This window comes from Tupaia chinensis, unplaced genomic scaffold (genome assembly GCF_000334495.1).
Source record: "Tupaia chinensis unplaced genomic scaffold, TupChi_1.0 Scaffold000054_1, whole genome shotgun sequence".
Lineage (NCBI taxonomy): Eukaryota > Metazoa > Chordata > Mammalia > Scandentia > Tupaiidae > Tupaia > Tupaia belangeri.
The window spans coordinates 2716975-2737687 of record NW_006159512.1 but is presented as its reverse complement, the minus strand read 5'-3'; the positions used below and the strand labels follow the sequence as shown (position 1 = coordinate 2737687).

General features: G+C 36.9%; 1 protein-coding gene across 11 annotated transcripts in view; it reads left to right on the top strand.

Moving 5' to 3' along the window:
* Positions 1-20713, top strand: part of ANKS1B (ankyrin repeat and sterile alpha motif domain containing 1B) — a 1163098-nt gene that overhangs the window by 475746 nt on the left and 666639 nt on the right. For all 11 annotated transcript variants that reach the window (XM_027775658.1, XM_027775657.1, XM_027775654.1 and 8 more), the window contains exon 12: positions 10074-10254. In XM_027775658.1, the coding sequence (XP_027631459.1) occupies positions 10074-10254 (181 nt within the window). The remainder of the gene's footprint in view (positions 1-10073; positions 10255-20713) is intronic.

Genomic DNA, 20713 nt, shown 5'->3' with positions numbered 1-20713 from the left:
TTGTTTAATAGATACAAAGTTACAGGCAGATAAAATGACAAATGTTATAAGAGGAAAACTATAATTTAAATAACAATTTACCATGTATTTCTATATATTTTTAGATTAGCTAAAAAGAAAAATTTTGAATGTTCCTAACACAAAGCAATGACAAATGTTTGAGGTGATGATATGCTAATTACCTTGATTTTATCATTACACATTTTATTCTTATACTAAAAAATAAAATATATACAATGACATATAATTTATATGCTATAATTTTTTATTGACAATATATGTCAATAAAAAAGAAAAATCTCAAGAGAGTAAAAACACGCCAGTTAGACAGTGGGCGAAGGACGTGAAAAGACATTTCATTGAAGAGGACATACAGATGACAAATAAGCACATGTGAAGATTTTCTACGTCATTAGCCATTGGGGAAATGCACAACACGATTATCACTAAACAGCTATGAGAATGGCTAAAATAAAATTTAAAGATGCCAATACAGAATGCTGGCAAGGATACAGAGAAGCTCATACATTGCTGGTGGAAATGTAAATGGTACAGTGATTCTGGAAAACAGTTTGGCAGTTTCTTAAAACATTAAACACTTAACTATCATACCATCCAGCATTTGCACTCCTGGGAATTTATCCCAGATAAATGAAAACATGTTCACAAACCTGTACACAATATTTATAGCAGCTTTATTCATAAAAGCCGAAAACTGGCAGCAACTCAACTGTCCTTCAAAGGGTAAATGGTTAAACATCCATACCATTGAATATTACCCAACAATGGACAGGAGAAAGATATTGATACACACAACAGCTTGGTTGAATCTCCATAAAATTATGCTGAGAAGGATTAATCCTAAAAGGCTACACACTGTATAATTCTATTTATATAAAATTTTGACATAAAAAATTTTAGAAATAGAGAACAAACTAGAGGCTGCCATGAGTTAAGGTGGATGTGGGGGCAGGAGAGTAGCAAGTGAGGTTGTAAAATGGCAATAGGGGAGAACTTCATGGTGGTGGAATTATTTCTTGATCCTTGTGATGGTATACTACAGTTTTATAAGATGTTTTTATCCCTGGGGAAAATTAGGAAATGAGCACAGAAGATCTTTTTTGTATGTATTTTTTACAACTGAGACCAAATGGTCATATAGAGGTAATATAACTGAACCACATAAGAAGGTCTTCAGGTTTGCATCCATGGCCTCCCTATACATGTCAGGCTCATGAGTGCTTGTGATCAGGACTGAATGAGTCTGAGGGTGGATCATGCCATAAAGATTCTGTTAGAGACGTCTCTGGCTCTTTCTAGTGGAAGAAATAAATAAAAAATTTTAAAAAATTAAACTGTTGGCCAGTCACAGTGGTCCATTGATAACACTCCATGATGCTGAGGTCACTTAAGAAGGTCTCTAGTTCATGTCCTGAAGTTTTGCTGTGCCCACTTATGATGTTGGGTGGCTGAGTATAGGGATAGGATCACAGAAGACTCTGTTGGGAGTACCTATCTCCCTGTCTCTCTCTCTCTCTCTCTCTCTTCTTTCTGTCTCCCTGTCTCATGCAATATTGAGTCATCAGAAAAGTCATGATGCATTTTTGCATTAAAAACATAGGGCGGGACTAGCAGTTGGCATATTGGCTATGTCACTGGACTCCCATATAGTCAACCACAGTTTGAGTCCCGGAACTGGTGCGTGCCCAAGATCCCAAGAGGAAAATAGAAGAGAAGGGATTGCGGCATGGTCATCCCCCCTTGGGGGAGATTTCTCACTTTCTGTCTCTCTGTCTCTCTCTGTCTTTCTGCTGAGCACACATGCCCTATAGCAAAAACCTCTCCAAAAGAAAAAATATGTCATGACTTTCCTGACAACTCAATCAATAAAAATAAACTTTAAAAAATTAAGCTGTTGAACTTGATATTGCAGCAGTTAAGATGGATCCTACATGGCTACCCCACAGTTCAAATCCCATCTCTGGAAGCTTGAAACATGTCAGTACATATGCATGCCTTCTCAGAATCCTAAAGGGATGGAGAAATGGAGGAAAAAGGATTGTGGCATGACCATGACTTGTCTCTCAACTGTACATACCTTTAGCAATTAAAAAAAAGTTAAGCTGTTATTAAAAAAAAAAAAAGCAAAGTGTACCTTTATTTGTAAAAATTGCCTCTTTTCAAGCACACAATAATATGTGCTTCCTATTTCGACTGTTCAGAACATATTTTCCATAAACCATTGTATAATTACTTCCTACTGTTCCTGAAATGAAACAAATTATTTTTTATTAGTTACAAAATAATTTAAACTTGGGAAATAAAGCTGGTCTGACTTATTTTTTTAATTTGAGGTACATTTGAATTGATGTGAATGTCTCTGGAATACTATTGTATAAATATTTGAAATATTTTATTCAAAAGGTAATATGCTCAAAGTAGTTGTGACTATTTTAATACTGGGAGAAACCTCTATGAAGCCAACCCTCACATTTGGAGGTCAAAATGCTCTCCAGTTCTTCAGTATCTGCATCAAACTCAGAGATACTTAATACTTCCATTGAATAACACTAGATAAAAGGCAAAACTTTTATTATCCTCTTATGTCTCTATGTAGCTTTTCCAATGCAAGTTTGAATAGCTTCTATAAAGAAACTAACTCATGAAAAAAATATATGTTACAGAATTTCCATTTAAAAAACTTATGCTCATATGTATGAAAAACTAAGAATATAAACAGTTTTATAATTTTTATTTTTTACTAGAAGATGATTATATATGTTAATGTAGAACCAAATATTTCTATATAGAACTTAATTGAAAAGATAAAAAAAGGTATAACGATTTTTTAAAAATTTCTGTCTCTCAATATAACACCTAGTGACTGAAAGAGTTTAGTACATAGCAGAATTAGATTTTATTTGTTCCCATTTTCTACCCACTCATATTTTTCTTTCAACACTCTTTAAAACAATGCTTATTTTTTAAAAATTCAATACTATCAATAGGCTGAAGAGTAGGAAAATTGTTCATTAAGATAAAGAAGAGAAATTAAGAGCTATTAGGTTTTTGACTCTACTTGTAACTTTATATTTAGTTCTTTTGTTTTATGTATAGTGTGGTATCCTAGGGGGGAGTGCAATCAATTTAGTCAATTTTGTAGACCTATCTTTTAATTTCAGCCCCCCTACTTGCTAACTGTGAGACTTCTCTGGAAGAGAAGTCTAAAATGGAAGGAGTAATAGTTACTTTTAGTACCAACATTGCAGGCTTAACTGTGATAGCAAATTTCAAGTGTGTGGAAGGATATCCATTATTAAGTGCTTGCTATTCTCTACTGCCTATTTTAACTCTGCTGCATTAATCATACATTTTTTCCTTTTGATGTTTGACCATTTTCTAAAAGCAGAAGAATGATATTTTACCTGTATTTAGACAAGTTCTACATGTTTAGAACAAGTCTTAACATAGTAACATCATATTCATGACAGAAGAAAACCATATCACATATTAAAATGTCTTCTTTAATTGAATAGAAAGAGACTATAAATTGTTTTCAATATTCATGCTGCCGGTAACAAAAAGGGCACATCTACTTTCACTGAGTTGTCTAGAGCTCTTCATATCCCTTCTGTATTATGTTTTCAAAGTGATCAAGGCAGACAAATAAGAGAATTCTAATTCAGAATGGTGGACAGATCCCAACTGTTTTCATTTTCTTCCCCTTTCCATGCAATTTAAATGATAAAAATATATGTCAAATTAGGAGTAAATTCATAGCTGTTTAAAAAAAAATAGGAAGTATTATTCTCAGAGGCAATTGAAAAGTTCTGAAAGATATAAGGAAATATTGTTGAATTTGGACAAAACCAGAGAAATAAATCCACAATCCAGAGAGAATATCACTAGACAGTCGATGGACTTGATATTCTTATTAGAGTTTATGAAAAACTGCAAACTTGAGCAGCAGGGCATGGTTATCAAAGCCAGCAGGGAGTGGTCAAAGCAGTGAAAGGACCTCAACCCCTTATTCATGGAACTGGCTCCCACCCCCCCCCCCCCCCACCACCACCACAAGAAGGCCAAGTCTCCCATAATGAGAATTAGAACAGGAAAGAGAAATGGGATAGTACCTAGGGGGCAAAAAATTGTTAGTCAAGAATGTCCAACACTTGAGGAAAATTAACAACCAAAAGAGATAAACCAAGCTCTATGAAAAAAGAAAATAACCCCTGAAAAAACAGAATTAATATCAGAAAAAAGATTCTAGTAAACTTGGGTTGATTTGGAAGGCTACTGAATTTATAAAATTAAGAACAAGATATTTTTTCAATTGAATATTCTGAAATAAAGATTTTGTTTTAATTAAAATGTAGGGATAGCCCTATGGCACAGTGGTTAACACTATGGGGAGGCAGATCCCACGTAGCCAACCTTGGCTCAAATCTTTCCTCGAACCTTGAAAAATGTGCAGGTTGAGTGTGTATGCATGCCGAAAATCCTGACAGGAAGGAGAAATGAAGGAAAAAGGATCACAGTACAACCAAACCCCATTGAGGAGATACCATTCTCCCTCTCTCTGTCTCTCTCTCTCTGTTACACACACACATGTACAAACACACAGTACCCTCTGGCAAAATAAAGTTAAAAATAGAATCACCACATTAAAAGTGATAATAAAATGCCTAAAGTGTGTGCCATGTCTTATTTATTCACTGATGGCATTCCCAGAGCCAAGAACAGTGTCTGACATATAACTGATGGTCAATAGTATTTTTGAAAAGATTAATGAAGGTGCTTTAGAACACCAAACTGAAGAATACTTCCAGAATATAAAATAAGAAGGATCAATGAAATCCAATATTGCTCAGCCAGTCATGGTGGTTCAAGGGCATGTGCCATTGCATTAGGCTGAGACCACATGGGAGGCCCAAGTTCAATTCCCAGACCAACCAGAACAGGTCAGGAGAGTTGTGTATGTAATTTTAGCTAACTGGGAGGCTGGAGCTGGAGGATCATGACATGGCAAGACCATGTCAAAAATACCTCATTTTGGGATCAGCAGTTAGCCTAATGGCTATTTTGCTGGACTCTCATATAGTCGACTTTGGTTCAATGGACCCGGTAGCTTAAAACTCACATCGGGTGCGTGTACATGCATGCCCAAGATCCTGAGAGGAGAATGGAGGAGAAGGGATTACAGCGTGGCCATTCCCCCTTGGGGTTGATTTCTCACTGTCTCTCTGTCTCTCTCTGTCTGGCAAGCACATGTGCCCTATAGCAAAAACCTCTCAAAAAAAAAAAAAACAACCTCATTTTCTCTACTCTCTTGTTAAAAAAATATTCCCCTTAGGCACATAAGGGACTTCAAATATAATGGCAAGACAGCCAATCCCATAGTGCTGCAGTTAGGCACTATGCAGAGGTTTGAGTTCAGGCCTTGTTGGCTTGAACATCATATCAATTGCACATACATGTCCCCAACATCCTGATAGGATGGAAAATAGGAAGAAGAAAGATTGTAGTGTGACCAGGTGATTTGTGGGGTTCTCTCTCTTTCCCCCTCTCTCTTCCTCCCTCAGGCACATACATGTCTTCTTGCATTAAAAGAAAAAGTTCATGGAGAGAGATGCAATATCCATTCACTAGCAGTTCTAGAAGGTAGGAGGAGAAGCCTCAGCAGTAATTAAGAGAGTGTGGTGGGAGCCAACAGGTGGCATAGTGGTTAAGGCACTGGACTCCCACATGGTCAACCGCAGTTGGAGGACGTGAAACTTACACCTGGCATATGTGTATACCTGCCCAGAACCTCAGGATGACAATGGAGAAGCGATTGTGGCATGGCCACCTCCCCAGGGGATGATTTCTCACTTTCCCTCCCACTGTCTCTTTTGTCTCTTTGGTGAGAACACACATCCTATAGCAAAAACCTTTCAAAAAAAATAATAAGAGTGTGGTATTAGCAGAGTAGACAAGTACGTTAGTGGGAACATAACAGTAAAAATGTAAATCCAGTTTATATTTGGAAATTCAGTATATAATAAAGGAGACATTTCAAATCAGTGAAGAAATGATATAGTAAGCTATTATTTTGGGAAAAAATTAGAATTAAGTCTTTTTTTTCTGTATGCACAAATTATTCCATATTGGTTTAAATTTCTATAGGAAAATGCTACTGTTCTGACACCTTATTTTTTACTACCTTGCTCATTCTTTTAAAAAGTACTTAAGAAGGCACCTAATTTTGCTCCCATTGCCTTGCTAGAACATTGCTTTCTAACCATATAAGTTACCAATGAGCCAGTGTTATCTCATCTCCACATATTTCTATTGATGTCAGCACTCATTTTCTGACATTCAGTGGTCTTCTCTGGGAATTCATTTTGAACCTTGATTTTTCTTGGATAATTTAATATCACCATTGACTTTTGCCCACACCTCTTTTTCTTTAAATCGACACCGGTGTATTCCTTTAGTCCTATCTGACATTTTATTAGGAGGCTGAAGAATTAAATGAATCAAATGATGTAAAATTCACTTGTGTCTAAGCATATGGAGTTTTAGGATGTCTGTTAGTTTAAGTCATTTGAAAACAAGAGAAGAGGAAGCATAAAAGTAGATAATAAGAACATAGATTCCAATCTAGAGATAATTGGAAATAAATACAAGGTACACATTTTCTATATCTCATCATAGTCAGGAATCATATGTTCTCATTTATTCATATATGGATATCTATATGGGTTGCAGTCAGGCTATGACATTCTCTAAAGTACCAGACAATAAAGATCGTAGATGTTGTGAGTAACACGGCCTGTGTGGCAACTACTCAACTCTGCCATTATTGTGTGAAAGTAGCTGTAGACTGTAAGTAAATGAATGGGCCATAGTTGTAGTTGTGTAGGAATAAAACTTCATTGTCAAACAGGAGAAAGGCCTGATGCCTGAGAGAATGACTACCATATACTGATTCTCATTTGTCATCACCTCAGATGCTCAGAGAACTTTAGACAATGACTTCCTCCTCTGTGTTCGTGTTCATTAACCAATGGACAACTCCAAAGAAACAAGAACGAGGTCAGATGATCACTGCTCTATGTTTCCCTTTGGAATTGTCTTCCTTTCTCCACCTTTCCTTGGCGCTACAGTGCTGTCATAGCAACCTGAAAGAAGGAGACATATGAAGATTTGTATAAACATGTATTCAGTGGTCTAAACTGAGTCTCTATACATATAAACATACATCTTATGTAGTTTTTGTATAGGAGTATGTCAAAAAAAAAAAAAAAAAGCTTACCTTCTGGCACCTATCCAAGTGATAAATTATCCTAGACCTCCCCCTTAAAATATACCTTCATAGCTAATCAGATGCCTGGTCCTAAAGAGATAACCACATTAGCATCTGCTAATTGCCAACCCTATTAGTACTGTTTTACTTCAGGGCTACATTGTGTTTTGGCTGGAATTCTGCAACATACACCTAACTAGTCTTCTTTTCACTAATCTGATCTTGACAATCCATTCTCTAAGCTGCTCAAGTGAGTTTATTAAAATACAAATCCAATTATGAAATCTTCTTGCATGAAAATTCAGTGTTTTTAAAAAATATTCAGGTTAAAGACCAGACTCCTTAACATGGCATTACGAACTCTTTATGATTTGGTCCCTATCCTCCTAATACCTCGTGTCTTGAACTCACTATTGCTTTCATCTACTCTTCACTATAGACATACTGAGCTCCTTGCAGTTTTGTACTTCCTTCTCCACATCTCTTTCATCTTCCCACCACCTCTGTGTCGTCACAGTTCAACTCAGCTAAGAATCACCTGCCCACAGAAGCCTTTTGCTGAACCTCTTCTTATACTGGAGGCTTTGGCTCCCTTATATTCTGTGCTTCCACATACCATAGCTCTCAAAAGTGTAGTGCACTTACTGAAGCATAATCACTGGATTATGTGTCTCTTCCCTCATGTAACATCCTTGCTCTCACCTCGATACTATCACCAGGAGAACAGGGATGATGTCTTGTTTGTCTTATTCCTATCACAGTGCTTATCGTGGTATCAGAAATTTAGTATAAACTCAGCAAATATTAGCAGAATAAATTAAAGCAGCAAAAATAGCCTGTCTATTTTGATGATTGCATAACAAATTGTGTTTTTAATGCAATTAGAACTATGGGTGGTCAGGGTTCTCAAACATTTAGAAGCCAGGGAATTGACTTGACCTTTACAAAATTTATGAGAGGAAACAGAAATTTGGTCTGCTGTCTGTTTGTACATAAAGTGAAATAAAAATACAACACAATATAATAAAACAACCAAGAATGATGGACACACCCATGTCTGCATTGAAACCGGTGTCATAGTTCATGCCTTTTTAATTGCCTACTGGAAAGGACTCTGAATGTAAAATTGAGATTCAGTAGCCTCAAGGATAGACTTTTCATGAGACATCAAACCCGACAGAAGACCCTGATCTTTCATATTTCATAACAACTGAGTCCTGTGTGGGTACTAATTTAAATTCTCTTACTGAGTTGGTGTGTCATAATAATAAATGACTTGAACTTTCTTAAATAACAATATTTATGCCTCTCAACCTTTTTCATTGAATTATTGCAGTGGTGAAAGAATAAAGCATATTGTGATAATTTCACACTTTATGCATTAAAAAACCTATAAAAGGGGGACCAGCAGTTAGCGTAATGGCTATGTCGCTGGACTCCCATGTAGCTGACTGCGGTTCGAGTCCCAGACCTGGTGGCTTAAACTCACGCTGGGTGCATGTACATGTGTGCCCAAGATCCCAAGAGGAGAATGGAGGAGAAGGGATTGCAATGTGGCCAATCCCCCCCGTGGGGTGATTTCTCGCTCTCTACCTCTCTTTCTCTCTCTTTCTGGCAAGCGCACGTACCTTATAGCAAAAATCTCTCCAAAAAGGAAAAAAATCATCCTATAAAATGTAGTTATTTTCTAAATTGTCTACTTTAGGTTGTAGACTAAATGGTATCTACTTGAAAAATAAAATGATGATGATCTAGAAGCTACAGGGTAATTTGACAACTTTGCAAGAAAATAATCTATAGGGCTCAGTGATTAGTAAATATTTGAAGGCAGTGAAAATATTAGTGACACAAAAGGTTATTGTAATTATTACAAATAATACATGTGGTTAATATTTCATCAATTTAATTGAGAAGAATAAAAAAATAAGAAAATTTGGATTCGTTCTTGGGAAATACAAGCACATCTGAAAGTCAAAAAAACTGCGATTTTTCTGAAGGACAATGTTAGAAGCCCTGCTAGGCAGGAGAAAAAGTGAATATAATTAAAACTATGGGGAAAAAAACCCCAGAAAATTGCTATAGGGAATAACCCATTACTGACAAAGGGTATAGATTATATCTGCTATTACTCCATAATTTTAACTTTTATGTTTAAATGGACTTTTCTTGCTATTTGGGGATTAATTAAAATCCTTTAAAAAGAAACTAAAAGTTCACCACAAATACCTATTAGATTCCTATATCTTTAGAAAATGTTCTGTATAACTTTATTTCATTTTGATTATAAAATTCCAGCATATGGTACTTGGGGACAATATCTAATGCCACCAATTCCTTGGATGATATAAAGAGTCAAAAAACAAAACTGCCTTAATTATGCTTCAATGTTGTAAGGGCCCTTTTATTATTAGATTTTGTATCCTCAGGGCCTGGCAAATGCCAGATGCTAATAAATGTTAGGTGTATGAAAGGTGACTTAAGACTGCAACTTTCAAATGGATCCTTAAGAGAAAATTCTGTACACTGTATTTCTATAATGTTCTGTGGAAATCAAATAAAAAACCTAATTATTATCATCAACTATGCCATCATATTTTTCACTAAGCAATGTTTTATTATTTAATTAATTGGATAATTATTTAGGGTTTGTTAGTAAAATTCATTTATATTTTATATTGATAGTATAACTGGAAAAAAAATCAGCACTTAGATTAAATTGATGGGGAGATTGGACTGAAGATGAACACAATCATATTAATGTTCTCATTATGCTCATTTATTTTAGCCCAAACAACGAACATCTATTGTGTCTTCTCTGGATTTTCATCGAATGAATCACAACCAAGAGTATTTTGAAATCAACACATCTGCAGGGTGTGCAAGCTTTACTTCCAGTCCTCCTGGTAGTCCACCCACCTCTTCTGTGGAGAACACAGAAGTCAAGGACAAGGAGAAGGACCAAACAGGTAAAGCAGTTCACCTTGTGCAGATACGGTTTTGAATTTTTAAGTTGAAAGTCATTATGAGTTGGAGAAATTAAGAGGCATCTTTGTACAAATTGCATTGTGGTTTTGGTTCATTTACATGTGTGGTAAGATAGGGCTTTAAGATCTTCATCAGAGTATGGGTGTTATATTCTTTTTGAGTACATTACTGTTCTTTTTGGTGTTAGAAGTGAAAGAGGATAGTTGAATGTAATGATGGTAGTAAACTAGCCAAAGACCTAGCAATGCTCTTCTTCCAATGCCCTCTGCACACAGTGTTATCAATACGTGACTTGAATGATAGCGGCTTTGAGGCTGAAGAACCCATACCGAAGATCTCTGATAAAACTGAGTAGGCTGGTGTGGCCTAAGTGGGCTTTTGATGTACTTAAGTCAACGTGAATTTAGAGAGGAAGGATGTGGAGGAATAAGGCTGAGAATAAGAACAAGATTAAGGAAAGTAACAATACCCACTAGTAAAACATACCTGGTTTTATTCAGTCATATTGGCAATGCTTCTTTTTGGGGGAGAAGGAGAGGCAAGAGGCAAATAACTGTATTGACCAAAAGACAGAAATATGAAAGTGGGACATAAATAATCTCTTGGCTTTATATCTAATTTACAGTACGTAAACTATTCAACTACATTCTTTCAAAGAGAGATGATTTTAAATTCTAGTAAGCATGTTTCACATAAATTTTAGAATCATAAATATGGTTTGTGTGAATATTTCAAGTAGTTTTTGATCAAAATGAATGTGTGAGAGTATGTATACACACACACACACACACACACACACACACACACACACACTGACTGAGTCCTTTAATCTGTACTTTAAAAACCACTAATACCAACATTTCAAAAATATAGCAAAATAATTATTTTTCCTTGTAAAAACGCTGAGATTTAAAACACAGTGACTAATGGGAGGGGTTGTACTGATAGTCTATGGAAGTTATAATCCAGTTATTTTATCTATTTATTTATTTTGAGAGGTTTTTGCTATAGGGCACGTGCGCTCATCAGAAAGACAGAGAGAGACAGAGAGACAGAAAGTGAGAAATCACCCCCCTGGGTGATGGCCACACTGCAATCCCTTCTCCTCCATTCTCCTCTCGGGTTCTTGGGCATGCATGCACATGCGCCCGGCATGAGTTTACACCACTGGGTCCAGGATTCAAACTTCAGTCCATTACGTGGGAGTCCAGCGACATAGCCATTACGTCAACTGCTGGTCCCATAATCCAGTTTTTTTGTGGCAGCCAGAGTAATATTTATAACATACAAATCAAAGCATGTCATTATGTGCTTAAAACAGTACAATGGCTTTGCATTGCTTTTAAAATCCAACTTCTTGTCATGGCCAGTGAAGCATAGTTTAGCCTGGTTCTAGACTAATTCTTTACATCTTCAGCAAAGTCATCCTGACACATACTGGTCTTTACTGGGGCTTCTGACCTGGGGCTTTTGCACTTTGGTTCCCTCTGCCTGGTATCTCTGTCTTCAAATATTCATGTGGCTGAGTGCCATTTAGATTTTGGATCAACTGCTCTTCTTCATAGAGGACTTCCCTAATGACCTGATCTCAAGAAGCTCTTGGTATGCTAATAATTATAATAGCAAAGACACAAAAGAACGATAATAGTGATTAGCAAATATTTCAATAATACTCTGTATCAGGCACTATTTCATCCATTTGCATATTTAGTTGGCCCTCCAGAGCTGGAGGTTCTGCATCTACAGATTGAACCAATCAAGGATCAAAAATATTCTAAAAGAAATTGGTTGCATCTGTACTAAGCATGTGCAGACTTTTCTTACTATTATTTCCTAAACAATACCATATAGCAACTATTTAATAGCATTTACATTGTGTTAGGTATTATAAGTAATCTAAAGATGATTTTAAGTATATAGGAGGATGTGCATAGGTTGTATGCAAATACTATGCCATTTTATATAACCTACTGGAACATCCATGAATTTTGGTATTGCTGGAAGGTCCTGGAATCAATTTCCCTCAGATACCATGGGATAAGTGTATCAGCTCATTTAAACCTCATGACTATCATATCGATTATGTATTATTTACAGATAAGGAAACAAAAACCCAAAGAGGATGAATAACTAAAAAATGTATAAGCCTGTAAAGATAAAAGTGAAATTCAAACTGGCTGCTATTGTCCCTGTTCTTAGCCATTTTTCTACTTTGCTCTATTCATTTCTGTCCTGTCATTCTGTTTTCTTTTTTCCATAGCTTTAGTTACTACTTAACATTATATTGACCCCTTGTTTACTTACTTATTGTCTTCTCTTTCTAGAAGATAAGCTAGAGTAGATGTGTCTCGGGTGTCTTGTAGGCACTGAAGTCAGACTCAGTTTGATTAGTAAGTATGAGATTGAAACTCCTACCTAGCTATGAGATTATGAAACTTGATTTACAGTTTCCTAATCTATAGTCAGTCAGATTAATTTACCCTGTCATGTGGTGTGGTGATACTCACAGTGATTAGCACAGTACTTGGCATAGAGTTGGTACTCAATGAATGTTAGTACCTATCAGTAGTAGTGGCAATAATTATAATACTAACAAAATTATTTAGAGTCTATACCTAGCCCGGCATTCACTCAGTGAACATTAGCATTTATTGTGTGTCTGTCATGTAATAGATAAATTTTATAGGAAACTAGGGGAAGGATGAGGTTGTAAATAAAAATGATGTATGGACCCATGAGAGGTTCTGAACATATAATTATTATTCAGTAAATACTTATTTGAATGACTACTTTCAGATTTAACATTCTAAAGTTGTAGGAATGACAAGTATTGGGGTGTTGGAAAAGGCATGACACATTTTTGCATAGAAAAACAGAAAAAGACGTCATGACTTTTCCAATGATCCAATTCTTTGACACTTGCCTTTTAAAAAATCTTTCTTGGCTTTATTTTAGTGCAAGAAGTTTTGTTTATTTTTATTTTTTTTGCTGGTGACTAAAATTTTTTCTCAACAATCCTCTGAGGTAGACAGAAATATTATTTATTTATTTATTTATTTATTTTTCAATTGAAAGGAAGAGAAATTATATATCTAGTTGCGAAGTCCTGGTGCTTTGTCTCCACTCTGACACTAGTTGCCAGAGGGAGGGCTTAAGGACACACACATTTCATTGCTGCCATAACTTTGGTGGTACCATTCAAACTGTGTGGAGAAATTACACTCATCAGATTATCTTCAGGTCTGACCTTTAAACAGAACCAAAATCTAACCTTTTAGCCATTGAAATGGTTTCCAGTAGCTTGTTACTATGGTTCCCTAATGTGATAACCATATCCACATTACATCAAAACTTTTACAATTGACTGATATTTAGTTATAATATGGAAGAACAGAGCTGATTTGCTTTGGATTAAAAAGTCAACCTTTTTATTTAAAAGTAAAACCTTTTTTTCCCCCAGAGAGGTTTTTGCTATAGGGTGCGTTAGCTTGCCAGAAAGACAGAGACAGAGCGACAGAAAGCGAGAAATCACCCCCCAGGGGGGATGGCCAAGCCACAATCCCTTCTCCATTCTCCTCTCAGGATCTTGGGCACACATGCACATGCACCCAGCATGAATTTAAACCATCGGGTCCAGGACTCGAACCGTGGTCAGCTACGTGGGAGTTCAGCAACATAGCCATTACGCTAACTGCTGGTCTCAAAGTAAAACTTTTTAAAAATAATTATTTTATTTAACTTCATTTACTTATTTTAATTTGACCAGAGAGAGAGAGAAAGTGAAAAAGCAAGCCGCCAGGTCTGGAACTCAAATTGCAGTCAGCCATGTGGGAGTCCAGCAAGCTTAACCACCACGCCACCTGCTGGCTCCTAAAAGTAAAACTTTTAAGGTAACATCTTGAAAAAGTAGTATTTCTGGACCAGCATATGGTGCAATTGTTACATCACTGAATTCCCACATGGCTGATTGAGGTTCAAGTCCCAGACCAGCGGCTTGAAATTTACGCTAGGCATGTACATGTGTGCCCAAAATCCTGACAGGAAAATGGGAGAGAGGAGAACAGAGGAGAAGGAATTGTGGAATGGCCATGCCACCTGGGGGGATGATTTCTCGCTTTCTATCTCTTTGTCTTTCCAGTGAATGCACATTGCTGTATAGCAAAAAAAATCTCTCTGTAAAAAAATATTTTAAGGTACCAGAAGTTAGCATAATGGCTATGTCGCTGAACTCCCATGTAGCCGACCATGATTCGAGTCCTGGACCTGGTGGCTTAAACTCACACTGGGCACATGTGCATGAGTGCCCAAGATCCTGAGAGGAGAATGGAGGAAAAGGGATTGTGGCATAGCCATCCCCCCAGGGGGTAATTTTTCGCTTTCTGTCTCTCTGTCTCTCTCTTTCTGGCGAGCGCAGCCTATAGCAAAAAACCTCTCAAAAAAAATTTTTTTTAAAGTAGCATTTCATGACCAGAAGCATAGGTAATTTGTCATACTCTGCATTTAAGAACCTTCATATAAACGCACTGCCATGTAAAACATTTTGAAAGAGAATGATTTGAAACATCAGTTCAATTGCTTATTTGCTAGATATTTCTCCATCAAATCACTTGACTTTTCTGATCTTCAATATGATCTTCTGAAAAGAGAGAATATTATATCCTTTTTGAGTGTTTGTAGAAATAAATGAGTTTATTTATGTAAATGTAATTTGTAAACTATGACAAATAATATTTTTCTTCAATATTATTGCCATTCTTAATGTTATTATTTGTCTTCTTTAATATTCTTATTATTTGAAATCTATAGTAGTTTTAAGTCTATACTTATGCCAAAGTAGCTGACCTTTTGACTTAAAAGTATAAATGGACTATTACTAAAGCTTTAGTTCAGTTTGTAAATGATTGAATGCACAAAAGTATTAATCTTGACAAAACTGGCTTTTAATAAAACAAAGACTAATACACTTTGAAAGACAAATGATATGCTAGAAAACACTTTAAAGTGGACCAATGATTTTATTATAACAAAGGGTCATCTAAAAAGTATGAATTGGTACCAGGAGTTAGCGTAATGGCTATGTTGCTGGACTCCCATATAGTTGACCACGGTTCGAATCCCGGACCTGGTGACTTAAACTCATGCCGGGTGCATGTGCCTGCATGCCCAAGATCTCGAGAGGAGAATGGAGGAGAAGGGATTGTGGCATGGCCATCCTCCCTGGGGAGTGATTTCAGCTTTCTGTCTCTCTGTCTCTCTGTCTTTCTGGCGAGCGCATGCACCCTATAGCAAAAACCTCTCAAAAAAAAAAAAAAAGTAGTATGAATTGTGATTAAAGCTTCAACTTATATAGCATCAAAAAAAAGTTATTAAAGGGAAGAGCTTTAATGTTAGAGGGATTAAAGAATGATATAAACAGGTTTGCATTTAAATAGGAATATCACTCTAGGGACCAGCAAAGATCACTATAGTTAAGATGCTAGATCCAACATGGCTGACTCCATGGTTTCAGTCCAGGACCCTGTGGCTTGAAAATCACACTAGCTGCATGTGTGTACATGCCCCAAATCCCAAGAGAAGCCTGAGGGAGAAGGGATTGCAGCATGGCCAACCTCCCTGGGGAGTGATTTCTCACTTTTCCTCTCTTTCTGATCTGTCTTTCTCTTTCTCTAGTGAGTGCACTCAAGCTATGGCAAAAATGAATAAATATATCACTCTAGTATTAATATGTAGTATTTGAGATGAGGTGTGATTGGTGGTGGGGAGAACACAGTCTCATCAACAATGGAAAGACATAAATGGATTTGAGAGATATCAGAAAAGTGTAATTAACAGATCATGGTAATTGACTGGATGTGCATAGGTGAGGAAAAACAGTCAAGGAAGGCTCTACAGTTTCCAGCTTAAGCAGATGAGTCCAATCTGAGTGCTATCCCTTGAAATATGACATATTTGTAGGTCAGAAGGTAAATGTGGGGAGATTGATCGTACAAGGCCCAATAGCCCTTTTAAGGACTTAAGCTTTTTACTCAGAGTGATGGGTTGGATATAGGAAATGAGAAAATGAAAGGAACCAAAGATGTGATTCAAGGATTTGGCCCCTTTGACCTTTGGAAGATCAAATTAATTGAGACGGGAAAGAAGAGTTTTGGACATTTTAGTTTGAAACACTATTGGATATCCAAGTAGTTATGTTAAGTAGATAGCAGATTTTTCAGTGGGTAAGGGAAGTGTGGGAAGAGTCTATGTTATAATTTTATGTTTATTATATGTAATGGGAATCATTTAATTTTTATTTATTTTAGTTTTTTGCTATTCTATGTTATAATTTTATGTTCATTGTATGTAAGGCACATGCATTCACCAGAGAGAGATGGAGAGACAGAAAGATAGAGAAAGTGAGAAACCCACTCCCTGCAGGGAAAGGAATGGTCATGCTGCAATCTCTTCATTCTTTTCTTAGAATTTTGAGCACATACACAAGTACCTGGTGTAACTTTCAAGTCACTGGGTCTGGGATTTGAACTGTGAAGTCATCAATGTAGGATGCATCCTCCTTAGGCTGGCTGCAGGATCCTTTTTGAAAGATTCAGAAATGGTGCCTTAGCCTAGAAGGAGTGACTTATGAGTTCTGAGTTCTTCAGTGGAAATGTTCTGAATAAGTATGTTGTGAATTCCCATGATAAAAGCTGAGATTACCAGTAATAACAAATGCTATGTCTTTATGGAAAGTTGTGTCCATAAAGCTCTCTCTATATGAAGAGTTTTCTTTTTTTTTTTTTTTGGAGAGATTTTCGCTACAGGGTGCATGCGCTCACCAGAAAGACAGAGACAGAGAGAGAGAAAGCAAATCACCCCCCCAGGGGGGATGGCCACCCCACAATCCCTTCCAATCCCTTCTCCTCCATTCTCCTCTTGGGATCTTGAGCACGCATGCACACGCGCCTGGCGTGAGTTTAAGCCACCGGGTCCAGGACTTGAACCACGGTTGACTACATGGGAGTCCAGCGACATAGCCATTATGCTAACTGCTGGTCCCTCTATATGAAGAATTTTTGAAGTTAGTACCTTCCTAAGGTCACTGGTTAAGCAAGTCAACCACCTTGGGTAAGTAGTCTAGACTCTACAGTTTCATTAGTAGTTTCAAACCATCACCTCCTGCTGGAAAAAGTCAATAGGAGGGGAAAAATCTAAAAAAGAGTAAAGTGGAAAAGTGCCTCTTTCCAAATGGCAGAAATAACAAAAACAAAAGCCTTTAAGTGCTTAGTGTCATAGGCTGCTTTCCTGCAAAGGAGAAGAAACACCAGAAAAGAACTAAAATTAGAATAGAGAGGTGGTATGGCTCTCTCATGCTGATCTGGGATTACCAGAAAGGCAAATGAAGGCTTTCCTTTTAATTAGTTCACATGGACTGGAAATAGAACTCCTGAAGTTGAGGCATCATTATTATAGCAGCCACCGGACACAAGCAGCTGAAGGAGGTTTTGGCCTCCAGCTGGCATGAAGGCCAAAGACAGGTTGCTGAGGTGCTCTTTAAACTCCAGCATAAGATTCAGCGTGAGCTGATGAGGAGAAAGAAAAAGATTAGTGTGAAGGACACATAATTAAATTGTTGGGACTTGTTTCTTTAAAAATATGCATTACACAAATTAGCCGAATTATTGTTAAATTTGATTCTTTTTTTTCCCCTTTAGTTTTGTTTTATTTTTTTTTTTAGCAAAATCTGTTCTTTGCTCTTTTTTTTTTTAAACAAAACAAAACATAACTTCATCCTATTTACAGTTTAACTGTTGCAGACTTCAAATTATTATCCAAGACTGGACATATTAACCATCTGGTGGAAGAGAAGAAGCCTGTCATGTTGGGAATAATGATTGTGGGAGGCAGCAGTGAGCAGGAACAGGCCCAGGTCTGCTTTTTGTTGACATTTGATGCTTTAAATAGACCAGGATTATAGGTACCAAAAAGAAAGTAATTTTATATCAAATGTCAGATATAGGTGATAGCAAAATATAATCTTATCAGTTTTTGATAGATCATGAAATGTCTCTAACTATACTTAACGCCTGTGCCTGTAGGTGACGTATTTGAGGTTAAGACTATTCTTGCCAGGGCATTTAACTCTTTTTGGCTGACTCAGCTCAGCTCACCTCTCAGTAGTACAGTGGTCCCTGTGAGTCTCAGTTAGGTGACCATCTGTCTACTCTCGCCTCTGCTGCAGTCACCTCTCCTCTTGCCAAACAGGCCCCATGGCAGACCACCTACCTGTCTTCTAAGACCCACTTTTAGAGGCTGTAGGAAATTCTGGATCTCATTCATAATTAAGGAAAATATACAAGGCTCAAAAAACTATATCCTTAGAATTTCACTAGTCTTTATTATGCAGAGCTATCAAATTTAATAGGATATGGCCATGCCCAGAATCTAGGTAGAATTTGAAACCTACCTCCTTCTTTTCTCTCAATGCTACTTTTACTGCATTTTCTCAAGGACCAAGCCCAAAAAGAAAAGTTCAGAATATTCATGTAGAACTATTCCTCTATCCTCTCTATCTCATTCAGTCTTTTCCATTTTAGAATTCCTCAGCGGCTAGTATGGCCTTCCTTTTCTGAAATGAACTTTCCATTTGTCTGCATGATAGTTCTTCAGACATAATTCTAACTGTTCTAAAGCCAGAGTGTTACTTTTAAGTCTATTGAGTGCTAACCCACTTTCTCCCACCTCAGAGTTCTCAGTCTCCAGTCTAGCCTTGGGAGACGGAGAGCTTTTCCATGGAACACAATTGAAGGATGGAAATATATCAGCTTCTTCTTTGAAAAATGCTTTCCTGTTACATTACTCCACTAAATGAACATACATGAACACAACATATGCTGAATTAATGTAGTTTCATAAATGTTTAATAGCTGTGGCCATCATCATTATTATTGTCATTGATAATATTATTATAGGTCTAGGCAGGCGACAAGCAGAGTATGGACTCTTAAGAGTCCAGCCAGGCATTAGAATCTTTTTCTTTGAGAAAGATTTTTGCTATAGGGTGCATGTGTTCACCAGAGAGACAGAGAGACAGAAAGCAAGAAATCACCCCCCAGAGGTGTTGGCCATGCCACAATCCATTCTTCTCTTGGGATTTGGGGCACATACGCACACATGCCTGGCGTTAGTTTTAAGCCGCCAGGTCCAGGACTCGAACTGTGGTTGACTGTGGGAGTCTAGCAATATAACTATTCCACCATTAGATCCCAACATTAGAATCTTAAATAAATCCACAACATTTCTTAGAATGAGAAGGTCAACCTGCTGATGAGCAGGGTTAGAATTTCTGTCTGCCTCCATGCCCCAGTTGTGTGTGTCCTGGGTGGGAGGGCAGAAAGAGCTGGAAGGTGTGCCACTGCTGCAGGGAGCCAGAATTCTACAAGTGCAAATCCAAAATTTTAGCAGCAGCAAGGCAAAGTTCCAGAGAGATTGTGGTTGAAAACCTTTTTTTTTTTTTTTTTTAAATCTTTTACTAATTCAATTTTCTCTTGCTTTTACCTTCTGTTAATGTGTGTGAAAATATAACTGCTTTGTTAGCTGGATTTTTTTTTTTTTGAGATTGAAATTCATTACTGCATATATCTGCTCTCTAATTATCTTGTCTACTTTTGTTTGCTTGCTAGTTTTTTCTCCTGATTTTCTCTACCAGGCTGTTTATATCTCTGGGGAAAAAAACCTCCCTGCTTATCAGTTATATTTATGTGATATCTTTGTGATTATTAGAGCTAAAAGTAAAACTGTGAAAGAAAATCTGACAGTAATTAAAAAAAGAAAAAAGAAAGAAAAAAAAAGAAGAAGCAAAATGTATTTCCAGGTCCATAGAGGGAGAAATCATCTTCTTAATCCAGATTAAAGTTTCTATAAGATAGAACTTGTTCCAGAATTCTATCAATTATCTTTCACTTGCTTAATAGACCGACTCTTCTCTTCCTATCCAGTGCTCCACTCTGGTAACCTCACCTCTTCTGTTGACGTTTGATTGTTAGCATCTGTGGGAGGCATAATTCTAAGAAGGCCCCTGTATCTATGCCTTTGAATGATCCCCTTTTCTTGAGTATGTCTAGAGCCTGTAACTTACTACTACCCAATGTCAAAGAAGATACAGTATAATTCTCAAAGTTATGATATGCGTTATAGTAAAGGTGAAAGGATTTTGCAAATGGAATTAAAATATCTAATTATTGATTTTTAAATTAATCCAAGAGGAATTATTCTTGGTAGACCGGAACTAATCAAGTGATCCCTTTAAAGGGGGTCTAGACATAAGCAACTTGAAGAAACAGAGTTTCTCTATACTCGGAGAAGGAAACACTAGTTCTGCAACTGCAAGGAAATGAATTCTGCCAACGGCACGTAAGCTTGGAAAAGGACCCCAAGCCTCGGATGAGACTGCAGTCCTGCCAG